Source organism: Trachypithecus francoisi, unplaced genomic scaffold, assembly GCF_009764315.1.
Source record: "Trachypithecus francoisi isolate TF-2019V2 unplaced genomic scaffold, Tfra_2.0 Lachesis_group0, whole genome shotgun sequence".
In the NCBI taxonomy this organism is placed as follows: domain Eukaryota; kingdom Metazoa; phylum Chordata; class Mammalia; order Primates; family Cercopithecidae; genus Trachypithecus; species Trachypithecus francoisi.
In genome coordinates, this window is record NW_022681453.1 from 156,087,313 (window position 1) to 156,108,189 (window position 20,877).

Here is a 20,877-nt window from a genome sequence, read left to right on the forward strand (position 1 = left end):
TCTCAGTTTCCTAGGGGGTCTGTCTGGCTTTGGAACTGGGATGGAATTCTAATGTCCTGAAAGGAATTTAGACTTTCTGCTCAAAAGGGCAGTGATGTAAGCTCAGGGAAGGTGTGGGTTGCAAAGAACTTTCAGTTTTGCCCAAACGTCTGACAGTCCAACCACTGTAGCTGAATTCAGAGAAAGGAACAGCTCTCAGTAACAAAACTGACCAGTTTTGATGGCACACGCCTGTGGTCCCAGCTACTTGGGAGGCCGGGATAGGAGAATTGCTTGAGTGCAGGAGTTTGAGGCCAGCCTGGAAAGTAAGACCCCATGTCTAAACAAAGCAAAACAAAGCAAAACCGACCACAGTGCCAGGAAAGTGCTACTGCCAACTGGCAGTGGCTTGTAACCATGCAAATGTGGATATGTGTCACTTGGAAACATAACATTTAATTCAGGCTCAACATTTTTTTTTTTTTTTAAAGAATTGGTTTAACCTACTTCCTAGGACTTGCTGTATTCCATTATTTATTTTTTATTTTTTAGACAGGATCTCACTATGTCACCTGGCTGGAGTGCAGTGGTCTGATCACGGTTCACTGCAGCCCCAGCCTCCCAGGCTCAAGTGATCCTCTCATCTCAGCCTCCTGGGATGCTGGGACTACAGGTGTATGCCACCATGACTGAACAATTTTTTCTCTGTATGTAGAGACAGGGTTTCTCCACATTGTCCAGGCTGGTCTTGAACTTCTGGGCTCAAGTGATCCTTCCTCCTCAGCCTCCCAAAGTGCTGGGATTACAGGCATGAACCACTGCGCCCAGACAATATTTAGTTTTTACATAGCTTACACTTATTATCATGTGTAATCAGAGCCATAGAAACCTCAAAGGGAGAGAATTAGGATCAGTGAACTTTTCATGGAATTTGTACTTAAGCGTGACTTTACAAAGTACCATATAGACAATGTCAAAGCAATTATTTTTTCATTTCCTTCTATCCACATGTGGGGGTGAGGCTAATTCATAGGGATAGTGTATCATTTTACTAAAACATTATTTATTTTAACTATATTTAGGACTTAGATTAAAAATTTTTTTCTCATTCATCTAGGGACAATTTCTGACCCGCGACAGAAAGAGGACTCCAGTGGAGAGCTCGGAAACTCCTAGAATGGTCTTGCTGGACTAATAAGATGTCAACAGCAGTAGAAAGGCTTGGTTGCCTCAAACTGAAGATCACTTTGGTTTGGTAACGTTTAAGATCACAGCGTAAGAAAACCCAGATCATGGGCTGGAGAGATTGCAAATATCTTGCACTTATTGTTTCTTCTTCAGTAAGTGTTTATTAGTAGCCAAGTTAGGGGTGGGGAGGCAAAAGTCAAACAGCAGAAAATAATGTCTTTCGATCTACTCTTTTTCCTTTCAGAAGTTTTCTTGGGGATAAGCTGGGAACTAGATCATCAATGGGTTTATTAACTAGGAGGAAGAGGGGGGAGTCTGTCTAAATCATTAAAATGTGAAACAGAGATTAAAACCACATTCTCTCATCAGAGTAGAAAGTTATATTTAAAAAAAGAAATAGAGGATTGAAAATGTGAGCTATAGCCTCTAATTCATAAATGATACCTCAGATGTTTTATGATGGAATATTTAGAGACAGAGACATGAGGCTAAGACCACTTGGCCTCTCCAAAGATGAAATCAAGGCTTTTCTAACTTCCAGCTGTCAGTCAAAAGCAATAAGAAGTCAAGATGGACTCTTCTTGTTTTTTGGGTGAGCTCTCTGGGAGTTTCCTCTGCCCATGCTGAGAGGTCTTGGAGCATTACACATAGTCGTGCTTGGAAGGATAAGATTGTACCTCGTCCTCTGTGTGGGCACCCCCATCGTATATCTTCTTGTTTTTGGTGTTGGACCCAAAGCCAGTGCTGGCCTTGAAGCCTCCAGGCTTGTAGGCAACACTGTGGCCCGAGGCATGATAAGAAACGGCTTTGTAGCTGAAAGAAAAATAAACATTCCAAGATTGTAGATGTCTTTGTCAGGAGGACCAACCTCCTATTTACCCTAAACTGTCTCAGTCTTGGCACTGAAAGTACAGTGTCCCTGGAAACCCATCAGTCCGGGGCAAACCAGGATAGTTAGTAACCCTGGTTTTTGGTACACTGGTTTTTCTGTCTCTGCAGTGGAACAGAAGTTCTTGCACTTTAGAGCTTTGCTGAGCCAAGAACAAAATCTCCTGAGAATAAAATAATTGTGATTCCAAATGGACATTTTTGGATGGTGGAGAGAGGTATCCCCAAATCCTCAGTAACTAATGAGTTCCCTCTGTTAATCAATAAAAATAAAGTTGAACCAGAAACAATGTCCAGGGGAACATTTTGCATCAAAGGATCATAGAATTTGTGAGCTGGAAGGTACCTACGTTCAGCCCATTGCCTCAAGCTGCTCATTGCATGGATGAGGTGATAGAGGCACACAGAGAGCAAATAACCTGCTGGAGGTCACAGGGCTGGTCAGCAGCAGAACCACACTGGAATCCAGCTCTCCCCACACAGTTCAATGTGGGGAGTTACAGCAGAGTTTCTCAGCAGCAGCACTGTTGACGGTTTGGAACAGATGCTTCTTTGTTGTGGGACAGTTCTGTGCACTGTAGGGTGTTTAGTAGCATCCCTGGCCTCTACCTGCCAGAGGCCAGTATCACTTTCCCCCACCCTCCCAAAATTGTAACAATTAAAAATGTCTTCACATGTTGCCAAATATCCCCTGGGGGGCAAATTGCTCCTAGTTGAGAACCATGGAGTTACAAAACAATCTCAGAAGGAACCAAGAGGGATGGATTTTTCTTTCAAATAGGATCATATTTAAATCAATCTAGGCTGAAATATTTCCATTCTGTCCTTTAGGTTCCCCCTAAAAGAGAAGGTTCGATAATCCTTAAGTCAAATAAAATTCTTCCATATACCTAGATTAACTTTGTTTTTTTGGCTGCAAGTTATACATTAAAATAGACCCTGAACAAATAAAACGTCTGGTTGCAGCGGAACAGGGAGACTCACTTGGTTTCTTCTGGTGCCAGGCCCCGGCAGGCGATGCACATCATCACACCCCCAACTAGTGTGAGGCCTCCAGCAACCCAGCCCACGAACAGAGCCGCACCAAATGTGTACCTGGGTGGGGAGATGGTGGCTGTCAATATGGTTGACTCGACTCTCCAGGCTCTGCCCACTGCACCTGGCTGTGCCTGTTCTTTCTGTCCCCACTTTTGGATTCCACATCCATCCCTGCCCATGCCCCTGAACACACACTCCTCTGGGTCACAGCCAACTGATCAGGTACCCTGGAGAGTAGAATTGGGACTAAAGCTAGGGGGCAAAACAGCAGGGGATTCCAGCATCATTCAACCATAATATTATAAATCTTATCTCTGTGAAACATCTCAAGAAATCTTCTCCTCTCTACTGGCAAAAGAAAGTGTCTTGAAGGTTTGGCAAGAGAAATTTGAGAGATATAAAATCAATCCCGACTGGACACGGTGGTTCACCCCTGTAATCCTAGCACTTTGGGAGGCCAAGCTTCAGCTGAGGTCGGGAGTTCAAGAGCAGCCTGGCCAACATGGTGAAACCCTGTCTCTACTGAAAATACAAAAATTAGCTGGGTGTGGTGGTGCACATCTCTCATCCCAGCTACTCAGGAGGCTAAGGTATGAGAACTGCTTGAACCTGGGAGGTGGAGGTTGCAGTGAGCTGAGATTGTGCCATTGCACTCCAGCCTGGGCCACAGATGGAGACTCTGACCAAAAAAAAAAATCAATCTCAAATTATTATTTCTGAAGAAATTTTAGTTCCTTGAGTTCTCAGTATGAGCCAATAAGCAGTCATCTTAACTTATCTCAAATAACCCTTACAACCATCCATGCAGGCAGAGCTATTACCTTCAGAAGGAACTAACTTGAAGTGACTATTCCTTCTTTTATTGATGTCTTTACTTGTTTGTTCAACAAGTCTTTATTGAGCTCCTACAATGTGCAGAGCCCTGCCCTGGTACTGGGACACTGGGCGAACAAGGTAGACAGAGACGCTGTGCTCATGGTGCTTCTGTTCCAGCTCACAAGAGAATTCTAACTTGGGGTGGTCTGACTCCAAAGCTGGTGCCCTTCGCCTAGGGGATCTGCCTCCAATGGGACTCAGTTACATTGGATCAGGATTGAGAACAAAATCTCCCGAGGATAAAATAATTGTGATCCCAAATGGACATTTTTGGATGGTGGAGAGCAGTATCCTTCTTCAAGTGACCAAAAACTGTTAGGATGTCAGTGCACATTTTAATGACAGCAGATAACTTGATTTCCAGCTCCACGAGCTCTGCAGAAAATGAGAGCTCAGCACGGAAAAGGAGTGCCTCTCCTTGGAAGTTTCCCTTTGCATTCCCCAAAGAGCACAGGGACTGTTTGTAGAACTCTATGAATTACTAATATGTTTAAAGTCTACAACACAAGCTAAGAATGTTATACCAACAATAGGAAGACAAGTAATATGTGTGCAGACCTCTGCAACCTAAGAAAATACAATACTTTAGATGTGCTTTAAAAGCACACACATTAGCTGGGTGTGGTGGCTCACGCCTGTAATCCCAACACTTTGGGAGGCCGAGGCAGGCAGATCGCCTGAGGTTGGGAGTTCGAGACCTACCTGGCCAGCATGGTGAAACCCTGTCTCTACTAAAAATACAAAAATTAGCTGGGCATGGTGGCAGGTGCCTGTAATCCCAGCTACTTGGGAAGTTGAGGCAGGAGAACTGCTTGAACTCAGGAGGCGGAGGTTGCAGTGAGCCGAGATGGCACTATTGCACTCCAGCCTGGGCAACAGTCTCAAAAAAAAAGAAAAAAAAAAAGAAAAAAAAAGCACACCTATTTAGCAGGATTAAAGTAAACAATGTAAGCTTCATGACGAAGTATAGTATTAATATGTAGAGCAAAACTGGTTGACTGAGTTCAGTCCTTGAAAAAGTTCTGGGAGAAAATTTACCTATAGGCTATTTTTATCTCCTTGGACTGGGAAAAAGACAGAAATTTGGTTTAAGGGCTTCTGCCTTGGCACGAAGAGCCCTGCCCTGTCATCCTACCCGGTGTGGCTGGGGACTGAACAGCAGATCTTTTCCTGGGGCGCTTCCTAGGGTGATCCCTAGGTGATTTCCTGGTGACAGCCCTGGTCCGTGGGCCCTGACACAGACAGAGCCCCTGTCCTTGATACCCCATGGATGGTTGAGTGATTGCTTAATGCTAATGGTGATAACAACAATTGCTACCATGTATTAAGCCCTTACTGATACAGTGATAAGCGCTTTTTACCACTGTCTTGTTTAATTTTCCCAACAACCACTGTGATGGTATCTGTCACTCGCATTTTACAGACGAAGAGATTGAAGCTCAGCGAGGCTAAGGAACTTCTCCAATGACCCAGGAAGGACACGATATTGTCAGGATTCAAATTCAGGTCACTTTGCCTTCAAAGCGCTCATTGTTAATGAATCTTCTGGGCATGAGGGACGAAGTCCTTTTCCTCAACTTAGATACTCTGGGTCAAGGTTAGCAAACCTAAATACTTACCTGGGACAGGCAAGAAACTTAAATGAGTGAAGTAAGCTACATAGAAGAACATAATTTTGTTTTCTCAACTGTAATATATGGAAAAAATCCCTATAAGCATGAGTTGGGCTATTCGGGCAGAGTGGGGATTGTGGTAAACTGTACAGAATGAGTCCTAGCCAGAAGGGCAGCTGCCTCTCTGCTGCAGAGATGGAGGTCATATGAGAATGAGGGCCCAGGGCAATGCTGCCAGATCTTCTGATTTTTTACACAAAGCTGGAAAAACAGAGTATGTGTATGTGTGTGGGGGGTGAAGTCTCCTTGTCATAGGCCCTAGTGGTGCTCTACCATTTAACCGTTTCTGTGGGTCTCTTCCCCTGCTTGTGTATTCCTTTGCTTTTACCTGCTGGCCCCTGTGGCTGCCTCTGGAAATCTAGCTTTGGTTTAGCCACTGAAGCTACTCTGCCCACAGGGACTGACTGGCACCAAGGTATGAAAGCTCAGCTCTTTAGTTTGGGGTCGAGGCAACTCTGGCATCTAATTCGCACTGCACAGCTCTCCTCAGGATCAGGCTGAGTCCCAGGGCTTCACCTGAAATCACGCCCGTGCTTGGCTTCCCTTCCTTCCCGGGCCTGCTTCCCTCACCCACTAACCCATCTCCCTTTTCTTAATGAACTCTGGCACTGGGATCCTCTTCTCAGGATCTGTTTCTGAGGAACCCAGTCCTTAATCCTTCTAATTTTTTTTTTTTTTTTTTTTTGAGACGAAGTCTCACTCTGTCGTCCAGGCCGGAGTGCAGTGGTGTGATCTCGGCTCACTGCAACCTCTGCCTCCCAGGTTCAAGCGATTCTCCTGCCTCAGTCTCCCAAGTAGCTGGGACTACAGGTGTCCACCACCACGCCCAGCTAATTTTGTATTTTCAGTAGAGACGGGGTTTCACCATATTGACCAGGCTGGTCTCGAACTCCTGACCTTGTGATCTGCCCACCTCAGCCTCCCAAAGTGCCGGGATTACAGGCGTGAGGCACCGCTCCTGGCCTAACCCTTCTAATTTTTAAAAGTTGGTGATTGGTTCAGATTATAAAATGAAATGTTTTATACAAAAGACCTTGCAGACTGTGTACAGTGTGAGGGCAGGCAGTTTGCAGCTCTAGTCTGGGGCGTAGGCTCTGCCACTGTTACATGCAACATGGCAATAATAGAGTCGGGGAACAGGAGAAGGAGGGGGGTCCCAGGACCAAGTGGGGCACGGGAACCAAAGCTCCATCAAGGTGACTACCAAGGTCTTTCTTGGCAGCTGGGCTGTCTTGTAAGACTTCTGGGTGGAGAAAATGAGAAGACAAAAGAAAGGGAAAGACAGCTGCCCATCCACGGAGGGAGAAGTTCAGGAGGCCTTCTGTAGTCTTAATTCCAGGACTGAAGCTCTCTGCCCACAAGACAGGGGCCGGTGCTAGGGAGATGGTGTGAGACAGGGATGGCAGGTGTTAGTGCTAAGTGCAAAGTGGCTGGTAGATGGCTCCTCTGGGCAAGCGCAATGACCCCAGGTACCCAAATGCTCTGGGAAAGGTGGGCTCTTCTAAGTAGCCTGAGCAATCATTCTGGTTTGCCCATGCTGGAGGAGTTTCCTAGAATGTGGAACTTGCAGTGCTAAACCTGGGAAAGTCTCAGGCAGACTGGCATGAGTTGGTCAACCTACTTCTAAGTTGCACCTATAACTAAGAGACCATGAGAGGAACATAGAGTAGGATTGGGGGAGTTTTTGGGGATCACTTCCTTTACATTCTTGAAATAAAGCAGAAAAATGAATGGGGATTGGAGTTCCAGGGAGCCAGAGGGTAATGGATTTATCACACCCTTACTCTCCGTCTGTACCTCATGTTAGTGTGGCTGGAAAAAATGCCAAGTGCATGCATCCAGAGACGACAGGTCACTGAGGTCTAATACTTATATTTCTTCTCAAGAACAAGATCTTTCTTTTTCAGGAATTTGCTCCAGCTTCTTGCTATGAGATATATCCGTTTAAAGTGACTAAATGAATATGGGCATTGGTATTGTTTTTCCGTCTTTTAAAAGTTCGACTCTCCTTCAGACACCAAATTGTAGTGGGGTTTCATCTCCCTCTGCCAGACTGTACCCCCTGTGAGAGTGGGGATTTTGTATCTCCAGCACTCTGAACATGTCTTGGCTTACAGCAGGTGATCAGTACATTTGTAGAATAAATGAATTAATGAATGAGAGAAAGAGGCAGCTATACCAGAAAGGAACATCACTTTTCTCACCCATACTGCACCTTGCTGATTTCTATTCAAACGTTTACCTATTCCTAGCCAGGTCCCAGTTATGGACTGTAGATGTAAGTTGATATTCATTTACTTGCCTGGGTTAATAGTGCCTGTTTCATTGCCACCACAATGGGGCTTGTGTAAGAGTGTTAGATAAATACTATGAACTGTCACCGTATTTCAATGCAAATGTCAGATCAGCCTCAAGTCATATCACCAAGGATATTTCACTGAAATGAAGTTTATGAATTTACAGGTGATTGTTGATTTATGATACGGCATGGTTGTCTCTGATAAATTTTTGGTATTTCAGGCACTGACAGTCACATTAGGCGCATGTGTTTAATCAGATTCTTATAACAATATTCATCATGGTGAATGACGAGACCTAGATTAGGAGGTTACCTGGTCTGAATAGTCTGCACCATCCCACCCATGCCGCTGTACATGTTGGCTGTGGACATCCAGAAGTTAGTCACCAGCATGTTGGCAAACACAGACACTCCAGCAATTGCACAAAGACCTGTGGGCAAAGAAAAAGAAGTCTCCATAGTTAGTTTCAAGGGATTACAATGTTTCTGAGGCAGATTATGCCTAGATGAGTTTAGATGAGTAGGCTGCAGAATATTGTATCCTTATAACCAAGCATTGATTACTGAATTCTCGCTATGTGCTAAACATTGTGATAGGTGCTTAGAATGTTTTATCTCGCTAATTGTGGAAGGATAGGTGTGCGTACAGAAAGAAATTTTTCATGCATCTTGGGACCAAGGCTCAATAGTCCAAATATTTTTGGTCTGTTTCTTTGGTAATGTCAAGATATCGTCCCTTAAAATCACTTTCTAAAGACTTGCCAAAAAAATGCCTTTTAGAGATCAAGTCACATGACTCTTTTAGGGTTGAGAACCTTTTTTTTCCAGCTGAATTTAAGATTCAAAAGCTAAGTTTTTTTTTTTTTTTTTTAAATAAAAAATCATTTCTTTTAATCAACATGGGGTGTCACAATGCTGCCTAGGCTGGTCTTGAACTCCTGGACTCAAGTGATCCTCCTGTCTTGGCCTCTCAAAGTGCTGACATTATAGACATGAACTACTGAATCCAGCTAAGAACCTCTTCTATTGGGGTTGGAGTGGCAGCTAAGACGGACCTTAGTACTCATGATACGCAATTGGGCCTCCACACTCAGATCATGAATCTCAGTATGAAAAGTTCTGAACCACATTCAGGAGTAGGGAGGAGTCATGTTTTCTCTACCAGAATGATTTTGCTTTGACATTCCAGAAGTAGGAACTCCAGGCTCTGTGTTTACCTGAGACAATGAACATGATCCCGGAGGTCAGTGTCATGTTGGCTTTGGCAGAGTCCTCCATGCTGCCAATGCGGATGCATTTCAGGGCAAAGATGGATACTAGGAGGCCAATGACACCCAGGACGATGCCTACGATCATCAGGGCTCGCACTGCCTGCAGCATGGCTGTGGGACAAGGGGCAAGACACAGCAGACAAATCAGACCAGCTCAGCACGCTTGATTAGGCTCTGGTTTAATAAAACAAAGCAACCACAACTAACCTGCACCAAACCTCTGAGAGACAGCAAAGTCCATAAACTGTGAACCTTGCCATTGTCAAAGGATGTGGAATTGTGGGAAATACAAAATACATCACTTACAATTCTCTGATGAAGGACATGCACTCAGATGTCTACAGAATCAGAGAATTATGGATGGTTGGAACTGGGGAGGTCCTTGGATTGTACCTATTTCAGCTTCCTCATTTTTAAAGCTTGATAATCTGGGATCCGGAAAGGGAAAATAGTTTGTCTAAGGTGAGAGTTTGAATTACTGATAGAGCTTATAGCTGTGACTTCTAACCCAAATATTTTTCTTCTCTTGTGCTTCCGTATGTGATAAAAGTTTTACATAGTTGTGTCCACTTTAGGAAACCAAGAATTCATTTATAGCATATGATGAAGCCAAGATTGCTAAGTGATATACCAAGGATACTCAACTTTGTCCCTTTCCAAAAGGAACTGCTAAGATTATGGTGAGCTGTAGGTTTCAGATGTATATAAAAAGATCAATATAACAATATTAGGCCTTTCAACTGGACCAGTTTATCAGCAGTTCCCTTTCTAGGAATCAGTCGTAGGTATAGGCCCTACAGGGACTCTTCTGCAGTGTCCTTACCTCCAGATATATCCCAAGTTGTTTCTAGTGCATCCTTAAATTGCTGTGACTCATCGCAACCATTGTTTACTGAGCCCTCCTGACTGGCCATGGGATGACAGTAGTTAACAACAGATCAGACAGACATGGTCTCTGTTGTCATGGAGCTTATGCCAAAGTGGGGAACGACAGTCACTAAGCATGTCTATTACAAGTATAAATCATTTAACAAGGAAGACAAATTAGTCCTTCATGTGTTCCAGTAGGCAAGGCCCCTAGTGTGGGTTGGTAGGGTGGAGCTGAACTGCAAAACTGTGTGGAGATACCTATGTGCTAGACACCAATTATTTTATCCCTCCAGTATATCCCCTTTCTTCCTAAGTCCATGATTTTTGAAGGAGTTGCCATGTCTTACATCAGTGTTTTTCAAACTACTTAAAAATTTAAATTTCCAATCTGTCACAAACTGACATCCTGACAAAATACAAAATCACCTGCTTGAGTGTCACAGACATGTCAAATTGTTATAAATGTTTAGAAATATTTATTCTCGATTTTGGTACCAGAACTGTTCAGGGGGTAACACATAGTTTGTGCGCCAGCTTGGTACACAGGCCCTATTTTGAGTAGTGATACTGACCTTGATCTTTTAGGCCCTGACTTTATACCCGGTGCCTTGACCAAGGCAAATTAATCCAGCATGGGCATCTGAGTCAAACCAGGCAGATGAGACACTTATACAGAATGTCTGTGCTGGACACAGAGAGCATCCGGCCAGTCTCTCTCCAGGGGCTGAAAGTATAAGATGCTGTCCTGGGAGTCCATGGTTTCCTTCAGGTGGTGAGCTGCTGTATAATGGTAAGCAGACCAAACCCAATAGGAAGGTAGAGAGCCCTGACAGTCAGTGTTTGAGCTCCTGACTCCAACTTTTCCTATGGTCCACATACATTCTTTCCTTAGGTTTCAGGTGCTATCCCAGCACCATTACTATTATTATTATTATTATTTTTTTTTTTTTTAAATCCCTACCTGTTTGAACTAATTCAGGTTGGGGTTCTGTTACTTGAAATCAAGTGTTTCTAACTTATGAAAGATGGTTTCATCAGTGTCTAGACATGCTAACCTTTAAAGTCTTATTGTTTTTGGAGAGTTTCCAGCCCTCCAGGTTCGAAGTCATGACCAGAGTGCTGCTGAAGCCCCTTGCAGATGTGAGGGGACCTCTCACACCAAGTCTTACAGCTGCAAAGACATTGCATTCCACAGTGTGGTATCAGAGAAGAGGTAAAGGGCATCATTTTTCTTTTTTGGGAAATTGCTGATTTTTTTCCTAGTTATATAAACAATAACTGCTCAACATAAAAATTTCAGGATGTATAGAAAACTATAAACAGGAAATAAAAAACAATAACCTGCTATTCCAACTCTTGGAGATAGCCACCTTTAGCATCCTGGTGGGTAGTTTTCCAGGAAGGAATTTTTTAAAAAGGAGAAGCAAAACCCTCATGAGGCTCCCCCTGTCACCTGGACCCAAGGGAGCAAGTCAGGAGCCAGCTAGAAATGCAGATGGAGACCTTGCCAAGTTTTAACTAGAAGGGGATTGTGGGGTACACTCAAAGGAGGTGTCATTCCTACCCTCAGCGAGACCAGTTAATAATACCCAGGCAAAATTGAAATTTGGAAATGGAAAAGAAACAGGAGAAATGCTTATCAGTTTTTTTCTCTGTGAAGGAGATACTGAGGGAATCTGCCTATAGGGCTATGGGCAAAAGGCTCAGAGGAAACTGTGAACAAAACAGAAAGTTCTGTCCTGCCCTAGTTTTCACAGGCAGTTGCTACTTTTGAGTGAAAGCTAGTAAGGAATTTTCTGACATTAAAAAATGTAATCCATGGGAAAAAAAAACCCTACGATGCAGATAATATAATTATCACCCATTTTATGGTTGAAGAAATGGAGACTCAGGTGAGGTAACTTGCCCAAGGACACACATCAAGGGAAAGGAGGCAGAACTGGGAGTCAAATCCAAAACTGCCTCAAAATCATTACTTTTCCATCACAGCACATTGTTTTGAGGCACCTTATTCTGGAAAAACAGGTCCTGCCTTCCATCAGGTACAAGGATCTGTAAACTCTTACAAAATGTATCCTCCAAATTTGGAGACTCAGCCATAAACAATCATGCTCCGAAATGGATGCTAAGAATGTGGAAGAAAACATTCTCCAAATCGTCTTAGGGAATAACCTGGCCTGGTAGATTATTTATAAATGTGACTCTCAAGATGACAGCATTCCCATCTCCTCCAGCAGTCCTGGGAGAGGACTCTCTCCAGTCACCTTGGGAAGATTTCCCTCTCCTACAACAGCCAACATCATGGGCATCTGAGTCAAACATCAGTGGAGCTGTCAGCATATTCACTCTAAGGTGTGTTTGTATCATAAAGCAATTTGTCATGCCAGAAAAATCGGCAATCAATGAGAAATTTTGAAAAAGGAGAGTTAGATAATGTAGAACTTGTTAAAGTGCCTCCTGCAATGTCTGAGGAACAGAGGCCCTAGCAGCCTTCTCACCAGATATCTGTCTGAAGTATGAATGACAGTGTCCACCTATTCTAGTTTTATCCCATTGATCTCTATATACTTGATTCTGATTCTCTTCTCCCTAAAGAAACTTCTGATTTTAACTTTGCTTCTCTGCTGGGAAGATAATTCTACAAACAACGATCATCAGTCTTAGTCCCACTGGCAACTGTCATGGGGGCAGGTGCCAGTAAGTGGGAGAAAATTGGCTCCACTGCTTATGGCTAGAAACCTCCTATGTCTAGTAATGACCATGGAGATTCATGGTGGTAAACTCACCTTCCCCTCCACCTGCATGGTCCACCTGGGATCCTAATCTTCTCTATAGATAAGTAAACAGAGAAAACTGCCACAAAGTAGGTAGCAGGTAGGTTTCTCTTTTAGCCATTTTGTCTCTTACTTGATATTCTGATCAAGAGGCTTATCAGCTGATAACAGGTGAGTCAACAGGCTCTAAAGCCTGATTCCCTGCACCAAAAGTGTGACTACAGCATTCTTCCCAATGAACAATGAAGTGTTATCAGACCTGAAGGGTGGGCAGGATTCAGGGCTGAAAGAAGCAAACAGAAAAATGGGAACTCAGTGTTCCCTCCCTGTTGCAAAACACCTTAATTCCCCAAGTAGCTGTGAACTGACAGGTGAGGTGCTCTTGGGTGTGGTTTTTTCCAACACAGGCTGCACCTGAGCATCTTCTGGGGGAGGTTTTAAAGAAATATTAATGTTTGTTCTCACCCCCAGAGATTTTCATTTAATCATTCAATAACAAAATTTCAAGGAATAATGCGAGACAACAGCTTTCAAGAAGGGCTCGGCAGAGGTACTCGGAGTGGAGAGTTGGGCTGAAAGAGGGTTCTCAGGGGCTGGCATCACTAAGTGGAAGTGGGAGTGAGGATGATGGGACAGCAGTTCACCAGCAGCCAAAGGCCTGGACTGGGGCCCTGGTGGAGTAGGGGGGTGGGAGGAGCCATACCTTCAGGCATAGCTTGGTCCTAGACTGGAGACAAGAGAGCTAATGGAGGAGTCCAAAGGAGGGGAGCTCAGAAGACCGTAGTCTGAGGCCAGACTCCAGAAGAAAGGCTCTTGAGAATAAGATGGGAGACGCCAGATTCTCTAGAGATTCCAGGAAATCAACACAGAAGTCCTTAGTACCTTGTAAAATTCTATAGAACAATGTGACACCAGGTGAGTGTTATTAGGTAAGTCATTTAAGCTCAATGAAAACGAGTCCTCAGTTCTGGAGGGAGTCAAAGATATCTCTTGCATAGATATGTGAGGATCAGATGCTACTTGGCATAAACCTAAGCCAGGCTCAATAAATATCAGTTTCTTCTCCTTCCCTAAAAACAACGTATCCCTTGGCAACTCCACATAGCTTTGACTTGTACTAACTGTATACAAACGTGAATCCTCTCACATGATGATAAAATATGGTTGAGGATTTGAAACAGCCATGTGTGTGAATTGCTATGGGCAAGAGGGGAAGAAAATTTGAAAAGAGGAAGAAAAGAAAGGCTTGGACCTAGCAGCACCTAAGTAGTGGGGAAGATCAGGAAAAATGAACACAAGACTCTCAATGAGTAGGGGAGTTAGCTGATAGGAGAGGCAGCATAGGTGGGTTTCTATCTTCACTGACCTTCCTCTTCACCTCTGCTATGATTTGAATGTGTCTTTCCCTCCAAAATTTATATGTTGAAACGTAATCCCCAGTGCAATACTACTGCGAGGTGAGGTCTGTAGGAGGTACCCTCAGGAATGACATCAGTGCCCTTATAAAAGGCCTTGAGGGAGCCTGTTTGTCTCTTTTGCCCTTCTGTCCCTTCTGCCATATGAGGACACAGTAAAAGGCACTATCTTTGAAGAGCATGCACCCTTACCAGATGGAATCTGCCGACACCTTGGTCTTGGACTTCCCAGCCTCCAGAACTGTGAGAATAAATTTCTGTGGTTTATACATTACCCAGTCTAAGGTAATCTTGTTACAGCAGCAGGAACTGTCTAAGACATCCTTTAAGGTGAGATCCAACTACAACTCTGATGATGTGTCTCCCCACCAAGAAATGATGCTGCACCACTGACTAGGCCATCCTAGGGCATGACGCTTTGTGGTAGCTGCCCCTGCCATCTACATGGGGACCACCACAGCTGCAAACTGAGCAGGCATTTTGGTTCCTAGCTTTTCTCGTTGAGAAATCAGGGCAAGCAGCCTCATTTACCTAGGTTGCAGGTTCTCTTGAGCTGTGTAGACCTGTTCTCAGCTCCCTGTGGTGTCTTCATCATATACAATAACGTGTAACTTTTAGATGTTTGTCCACGTATTTGAAGAGGCATGCTGATGCTGAAATATCTTTCTCTTTTGAAGAGAGAGAAAGCAGCTTTACTGAAAACCAATAGACTCCCCAACTTTATAACTAACTTGTAATCACTTCACCTTCTTGGGCTGGTTTCTTCTTCCGGAAAATGGGGAAAGGCAAACTGTTTTCACAACCAGTGAAACCATTCAGCCAATAGCAAGAAATAAACAGACAAGCTCTTTTAAGAAGGATACTTATGAGAAGTCTCATTTTTTTCCCTTATGGATTTTTGATTTAGATTTTGTGAAGGTTTTGTGAAACTGTTCTCTGGATTAAATGTGGTCTGGTTTAAAACTTCACTCCTGTGTGTGTAAATATGATTTATGGGTTGATTAGAAACTCTGTGACTCTCCAGTGGCTGTTGTTTTTACACACTGAAGCAGAAAGGGGAAAATGTAGATAGTCATATAAAAAAAAAAATCAAGGCCCTCAGTGCCTGCAGAGGGGCTGAGATATAGTGAAGTGTACAGAACATGGGTAGGATGGGGATGGGAAGGGAGAACACAGGGCCTTAAGTGATCTTGCCTTTGGATATTTGAATTCATAAAATGTTTTTGAGTTTGGAGGAAAAAAGGCTAGAAGATCAAATGTCCTAAGTGTTTGAGAGCCCTGAGTGATGTAGACACAGCAGGGATGATTTAGGGATACCAAGAGCTAGATCTTGTAAATGGGTCACAGGGCACTTTCTTTGTTTTTTTTTTTTTTGTTTGTTTGTTTGTTTGTTTTGAGACAGAGTCTTGCTGTCAGCCAGGCTGGAGTGCAGTGGGGTGATCTCAGCCCACTGCAACCTCTGCCTCCTGGGTTCAAACAATTCTCCTGTCTCAGCTTCTCGAGTAGCTGGGACTACAGGCACACACCACCATGCCTGGCTAATTTGTTCATATTTTTAGTAGAGACAGGGTTGCACCATATTGATCAGGCTGGTCTCGAACTCCTGACCTTAGGTGATCCACCCACCTTGGCCTCCCAAAGTGCTGGGATTACAGGAGTGAGCCACCGTGCCTGGCCCAGCACTTTCATATAAATGTCTTACTGTGAGGCATTTCACAAATGGGGAAAGTGAGGTCCAGAGATGTAGGTGGCCAAGCTGTGCCCTTGATTCCAGCTCACTTCCCTCTAACTGTAAGGCTTACCACTTTACCAAATTTAGTCAAAATGTTTGCAAACACTTTAGAAAAAGCATTACTTGACTGTGATGTCAAGCCAGGGACATTATAGAGCCAGGGACATGAGTTTGCCATATCTTTGCCCCGTCTCCATTCTGCTTATTGTTGGCCCTTTACTCGTCCTTTCCACTGTTTCCAGGGAAGGCAAGTGTGAATGGGATGCAAGTCATCCATGCTTTAAACTTAATTCATACTCCTAATTTCACATCATTGATGATACTGTTACAAATGGATCAACGCCCATATACCCTCTGCGCTTATTGTGCTCAAGCCTAGACCAAGCTTTTCAATTCTAAAGGCAGCCCATTCCTGCATTTAGAAACAGGTTCTGGGCAGGGGAAAAGGATGCAGACTTGGAAGTCTTTGCCTTATGTTCACATCCTGTTTCTGCCATCTTCTATCCATGAGGCCTTGGGCATGTCCTTCCCTCACCCCCAGCCTCAGTTTCCAACTTTTTAAACCTAAAACTAATACACATTTTCCTGATTTTTGTAAAGATTAAGCTGAAGAGCCAATATGCAGCTCAATAAATAATAGTTATTTTATTTCTGGCACTGTCCTCAGAGCACTGCATGCTGTATCTACTGTGTGGAATACAATGAGATTGAATCTTGAGCTATCAGTTATATAGAGCTGGTAACATACAAGTATGCAGTCCTGCTACCACCACCATTTACTTCATTAATCTATCTTTAGTTTACACAATACAGCCTGTTGCATTGAATTACATTCTTCTATAGCTGTAAGTTCCAAAGAGACATGATACATTTTTGTCAGATGAATGAAAAGTTAAATGAGATTTTGCAAGAACAGAGATTGTGCTTAGGAAGAATTTAATAACTGATAATGATCATTATCATTATTTATTTATATTTATTTTTTGAGGTGGGATCTTGCTCTGTTGCCCATGCTGGAGTGCAGTGGCATGATCACTGTGGCCTTGGTTCCTGGGTTCAAGTGATGATCCTTCTGTCTCAGCCTCCTGCGTTGCTAGGATTACAGGTGCAAGCCACTGTGCCCAGTGATGATTATGATTATTAACCAAAGTATTATAGGTATCTGCCTTTTGCCTTTCTGTAAATACTTTAAGGCTTACTTCCGTGCTAAAAAGTGATACTTTTCTGGGTTCTAGGTCAAAATTAAACTCTCTGGGAGAATCATTGCAAACTTACATTTCTCCCTCCAGGCATTTCATCCAGCTCCTCTGCTTCAGGTCTGTCTTTCCCAGGTTCCTCGTCAAGCGCAAGAAAATACTTTACACAGCTGTTTCTGATGGAAAGTTAGGCATTAGGTCCTGGCTGATTGTTATTCCTTCCAGCTCCTTTAGGAGCCCCACAAATGTCCTCTTGGGCTGTTTTATCTCCTTGCATTGTTGCCTTTAGCTTTTGAGTTTCTTTCGAGCCTTTTCCTCCTGGTAATCTTCCTGCCCATTCTTACACTCTTCAAATATTTTATTTTTAGAGATGGATGAAGTTTCACTTTGTTGCCCAAGATGGAGTACAGTGGCATGATCATAGTTAACTGCAACTTCTAACTCCAGCTCCAGTGATTTTCCTGCCACAGTCTCCTGAATAGCTGGGATTACAGGCATATACCACTATTTCCAGCTAGTTTTAAAAATTTTAAACTTACTGTAGAGATGGGATCTCATTTTGTTGCCCAGGCTGGTCTTGAACTCCTGGCCTCAAGCAATCCTCCCACCTTGGCCTCCCAAAGTGCTGGGATTACAGGTGTAAGCCACCACTCCCAGCTCCTGCCCATTCCTTATGTAAATCATCAAATAGATATTTGTATTTTGGGGTGCCAATTTGTAGCGTAGCCACTCCTGCTGCATGGGGACTGTCTACTTTTAAGGCCACACTCTTCTTGAAGGCCACAGATTTTCAGTGATTTAAAGTACCTCCTTTTCTGCAAACTCAATCCCAAGAAGTGTTCTTTTCTGGCTTTTGGTGAAATCCTCTTCCCTCAACTCAGATAGGCAGAACTGGGGTACACTTCTGTGGTGGCTGCTGGGAACTCTCCCCCAGTTCCCATGGTGGTTCAGCACAGCTTGACTTTTCACAGCACAACTAGAAGACAGGACACAAAGCAGCACCCACTTCCTACTTCCCCAACCCCCTATGCTTGTTGTGGGCCATGCTGCGTTTTGTGGGAGATGAAAGACAGGCATATCAGAGTCCTCTGGCCACAATCTTACCACCGACAGAGCTTACCAACAGATGATCTTGTGATCAACAGTTTCCAAGAGCCCACAATGCATTGCTACTGGCCCTGACATTTACATTTGCTATCCTCCAGACAGGATTTGAGGAAGTCATTTCTTCCAGCTTCCCTAAAATCCTTCTCAGAGAGCCAAGGACCTCTCCTTTTGTGGGTCTCAAACATCTCATATTTCCACGAGTGGCAACTGGGTTCCCTCTCTAAGAGGTCTTTGTCTGGTCTGACATGGAATAAAAGTACCTAGCATCACCAATTCTCCCACCTCTCTTCCTCTCTCCCTCTCTACTTTCTTCTTTCTCACCTTCCCTTCCTCTCTCCCTCATCCACTGTTCCTTTCTTCCTCCTTGCTTTTTGAAAAAAATGTGCTTTTACCTGCCCCCCCCACCCATGGCCATATTTACATTCCTCTGTTATTAAATGCTAGGGAATTTTTACATTGTAGAAATTTACCTCAAACCCCTCCTCTTTCCTGATTCCAGGCTATCCCTACCAAAATGTCTAGCTCTGAATTACACACTATATATTATCTTATATCAGATGATAGTTTACACATATAATTCAATCATATTTGTTTGAATATAAATTAATGGTATATCTTCTTCTGCAATCTCATTGGTTTTGACTATTTGATGTTCAGGGAATTATCTGTCTGGCAGAACTGAAATAAGTGTGGTTGATGTGTTGCAGCCCAGGCAGTTACTATTCAAATGCTCCCTGTGGTAAAGACAGTAGGTGCTCACCAAATAGCTATGTGCTCCTACATCTCCCAGCTCCTGGGGCCATATGGCTAGTTCTGGCCAATGCACTGTGAGTGACATGTGCTACTTTCAGACTGAAGCGGTTAAGAATTGTTGTGCCTCCTTCAAGCCTTTCTTCTCTTGCCCCAGCAACTTTGAATAATGTAGCTGCAAGGAGGCTGCTCTTCCTACAGTGGACTTTATGTGGGCAGGAAGTAAACTTTTGTTGTGTTAAGCCATTGAGATGTTTAGGTTTGTTTGTTGCAGCAGCAGACCTTAACTACTCTGACTAATAGAGTCTGAACTCTAGCCTCTGCAACACAGTAGGCATGCAAGAGATATTTGTTAAATACATGATTGGATGAACAATGAATCTGTTCCAGGCAGGAGGAGGACCAGGTCCTTTTGTATATATGGAGCCATAATAACAAAAAGTTTGTAGTACAAAAGTGATTTACTGTCCTTTTTTGGGGGAAGACCTTAACCTGTTTTTAGTTCAATGGCTTGCATAAACACTTAAAATGAACTATTTGTACTATTTAATTCAACTTAGTTTATCAATCCTTTGCTGAATACTCACTCTACCAGGCCCTTTTCTGGGAACTGGGGAAATAATTCTTATCTAGCTGAAGGGAACCGCCACATAGAAGCTGAATGAGACAAATGTAAAAATAACCAAGTTAATAAGCTAAAGTTCGTACTCAAACAAAACTCCCTTACTGAAACTGTCCTGATTTTCCCCCCTCTTGACTCTTCCTACTGAATAATCACTTTCTTTCCGGTGCTCCAAACATCTGTGTCAAAGCTCCATGTCATGTGTTGCCTTTGCTTTGATATTCACGCACATGCCTGTCCCCTCCACTGGAATTTACAGTGCCGACAAGGCCAGTTTTGTGTTGTGTACTCTTTGTAGGTATGCAATAAATGCTTCTCAGATTTGAGAGCAGTGTCACGAGGAGTGAATATGCTCAATGCTATGAGAATGCTCTGGGTTTGGTACAGAGACTTGTGGAATCTTTATTCAATTTGGGGGCTTCAGGAGGTGTAGGGGAAGATTTGTGAGAGGACAGTTGGGGTGGTGGAGGGGGGATTTCAGGGGAGCATGAGCAATGGGTGTCCAGGACCAAGTCCAGGGTATACTGAAAGGACAGAAGAAACAGGATGGGGGAGTAAGAGACCGCCAGGGAAGTTAGGTGAGGGGTTAGGAAGGTTTGGTGTCAGGCTGTTATGTGTGTACCTAATTAAGCTGGGAATGGGGAACCACGGAAGTTGGTTGGGTTTTGAAATGTCTAAGAGGATGAGAACTGAGAACTAGGAGTTAGTGACTGAAAGAAAGACTCCTCTTCATCCTCTGCTATGGTCAAAAAAGCAAACGTTCTAAAGAGATGAAGGATAGAAACCAGACTGAGGAAGGTTAAGGGTGAGAGGTAGTGGAAAAATTTAGTCTTTTAATTTGGTTTGTCAGTGACCCAGGAGAGAGACAGAACTTGACAATGATCAGGATCAACAGATTTCCCCGGAAAGGAGGCCATATACATAAGTGAGGAGAAGAGATGAAAGAGGCAAGGAGGGGAGGGGATGACCAACAGGGCATGATCCCAGACAGGTGGCATGAGGCCTTCAGAGCCCTGCTGGGGAGGTTGACCTTAGCAGGAGAGTTTGACCTTAGCAGGAAAGCAGGGAGGAGAATCTTATTCTGTCAAGGGGGAGAGGTGGAGCTATTCTAAGAGGGTGTCATGGAGATAGGATCTGTTGATAGAATAGGAGTGACAAGTCACAGTGGAGGCAATGGGGTTTGCCCATTTAGGAGAGTG

General features: G+C 43.7%; 1 protein-coding gene across 2 annotated transcripts in view; it reads right to left on the minus strand.

Annotated features, from left to right (window-relative positions):
* Nucleotides 1–415: 415 nt before the first annotated feature.
* The window catches only part of CLDN18 (claudin 18), a 33,976-nt gene continuing 13,514 nt past the window's right edge, over nt 416–20,877 (minus strand). For both annotated transcript variants that reach the window (XM_033212552.1, XM_033212551.1), the window contains exons 2-5: nt 9,159–9,323; nt 8,255–8,372; nt 3,040–3,150; nt 416–1,980 (exon numbers count right to left, since the gene is read on the minus strand). In XM_033212552.1, coding sequence (XP_033068443.1) covers nt 1,809–1,980; nt 3,040–3,150; nt 8,255–8,372; nt 9,159–9,323 — 566 coding nt within the window. In that variant the 3' untranslated portion in view covers nt 416–1,808. The remainder of the gene's footprint in view (nt 1,981–3,039; nt 3,151–8,254; nt 8,373–9,158; nt 9,324–20,877) is intronic.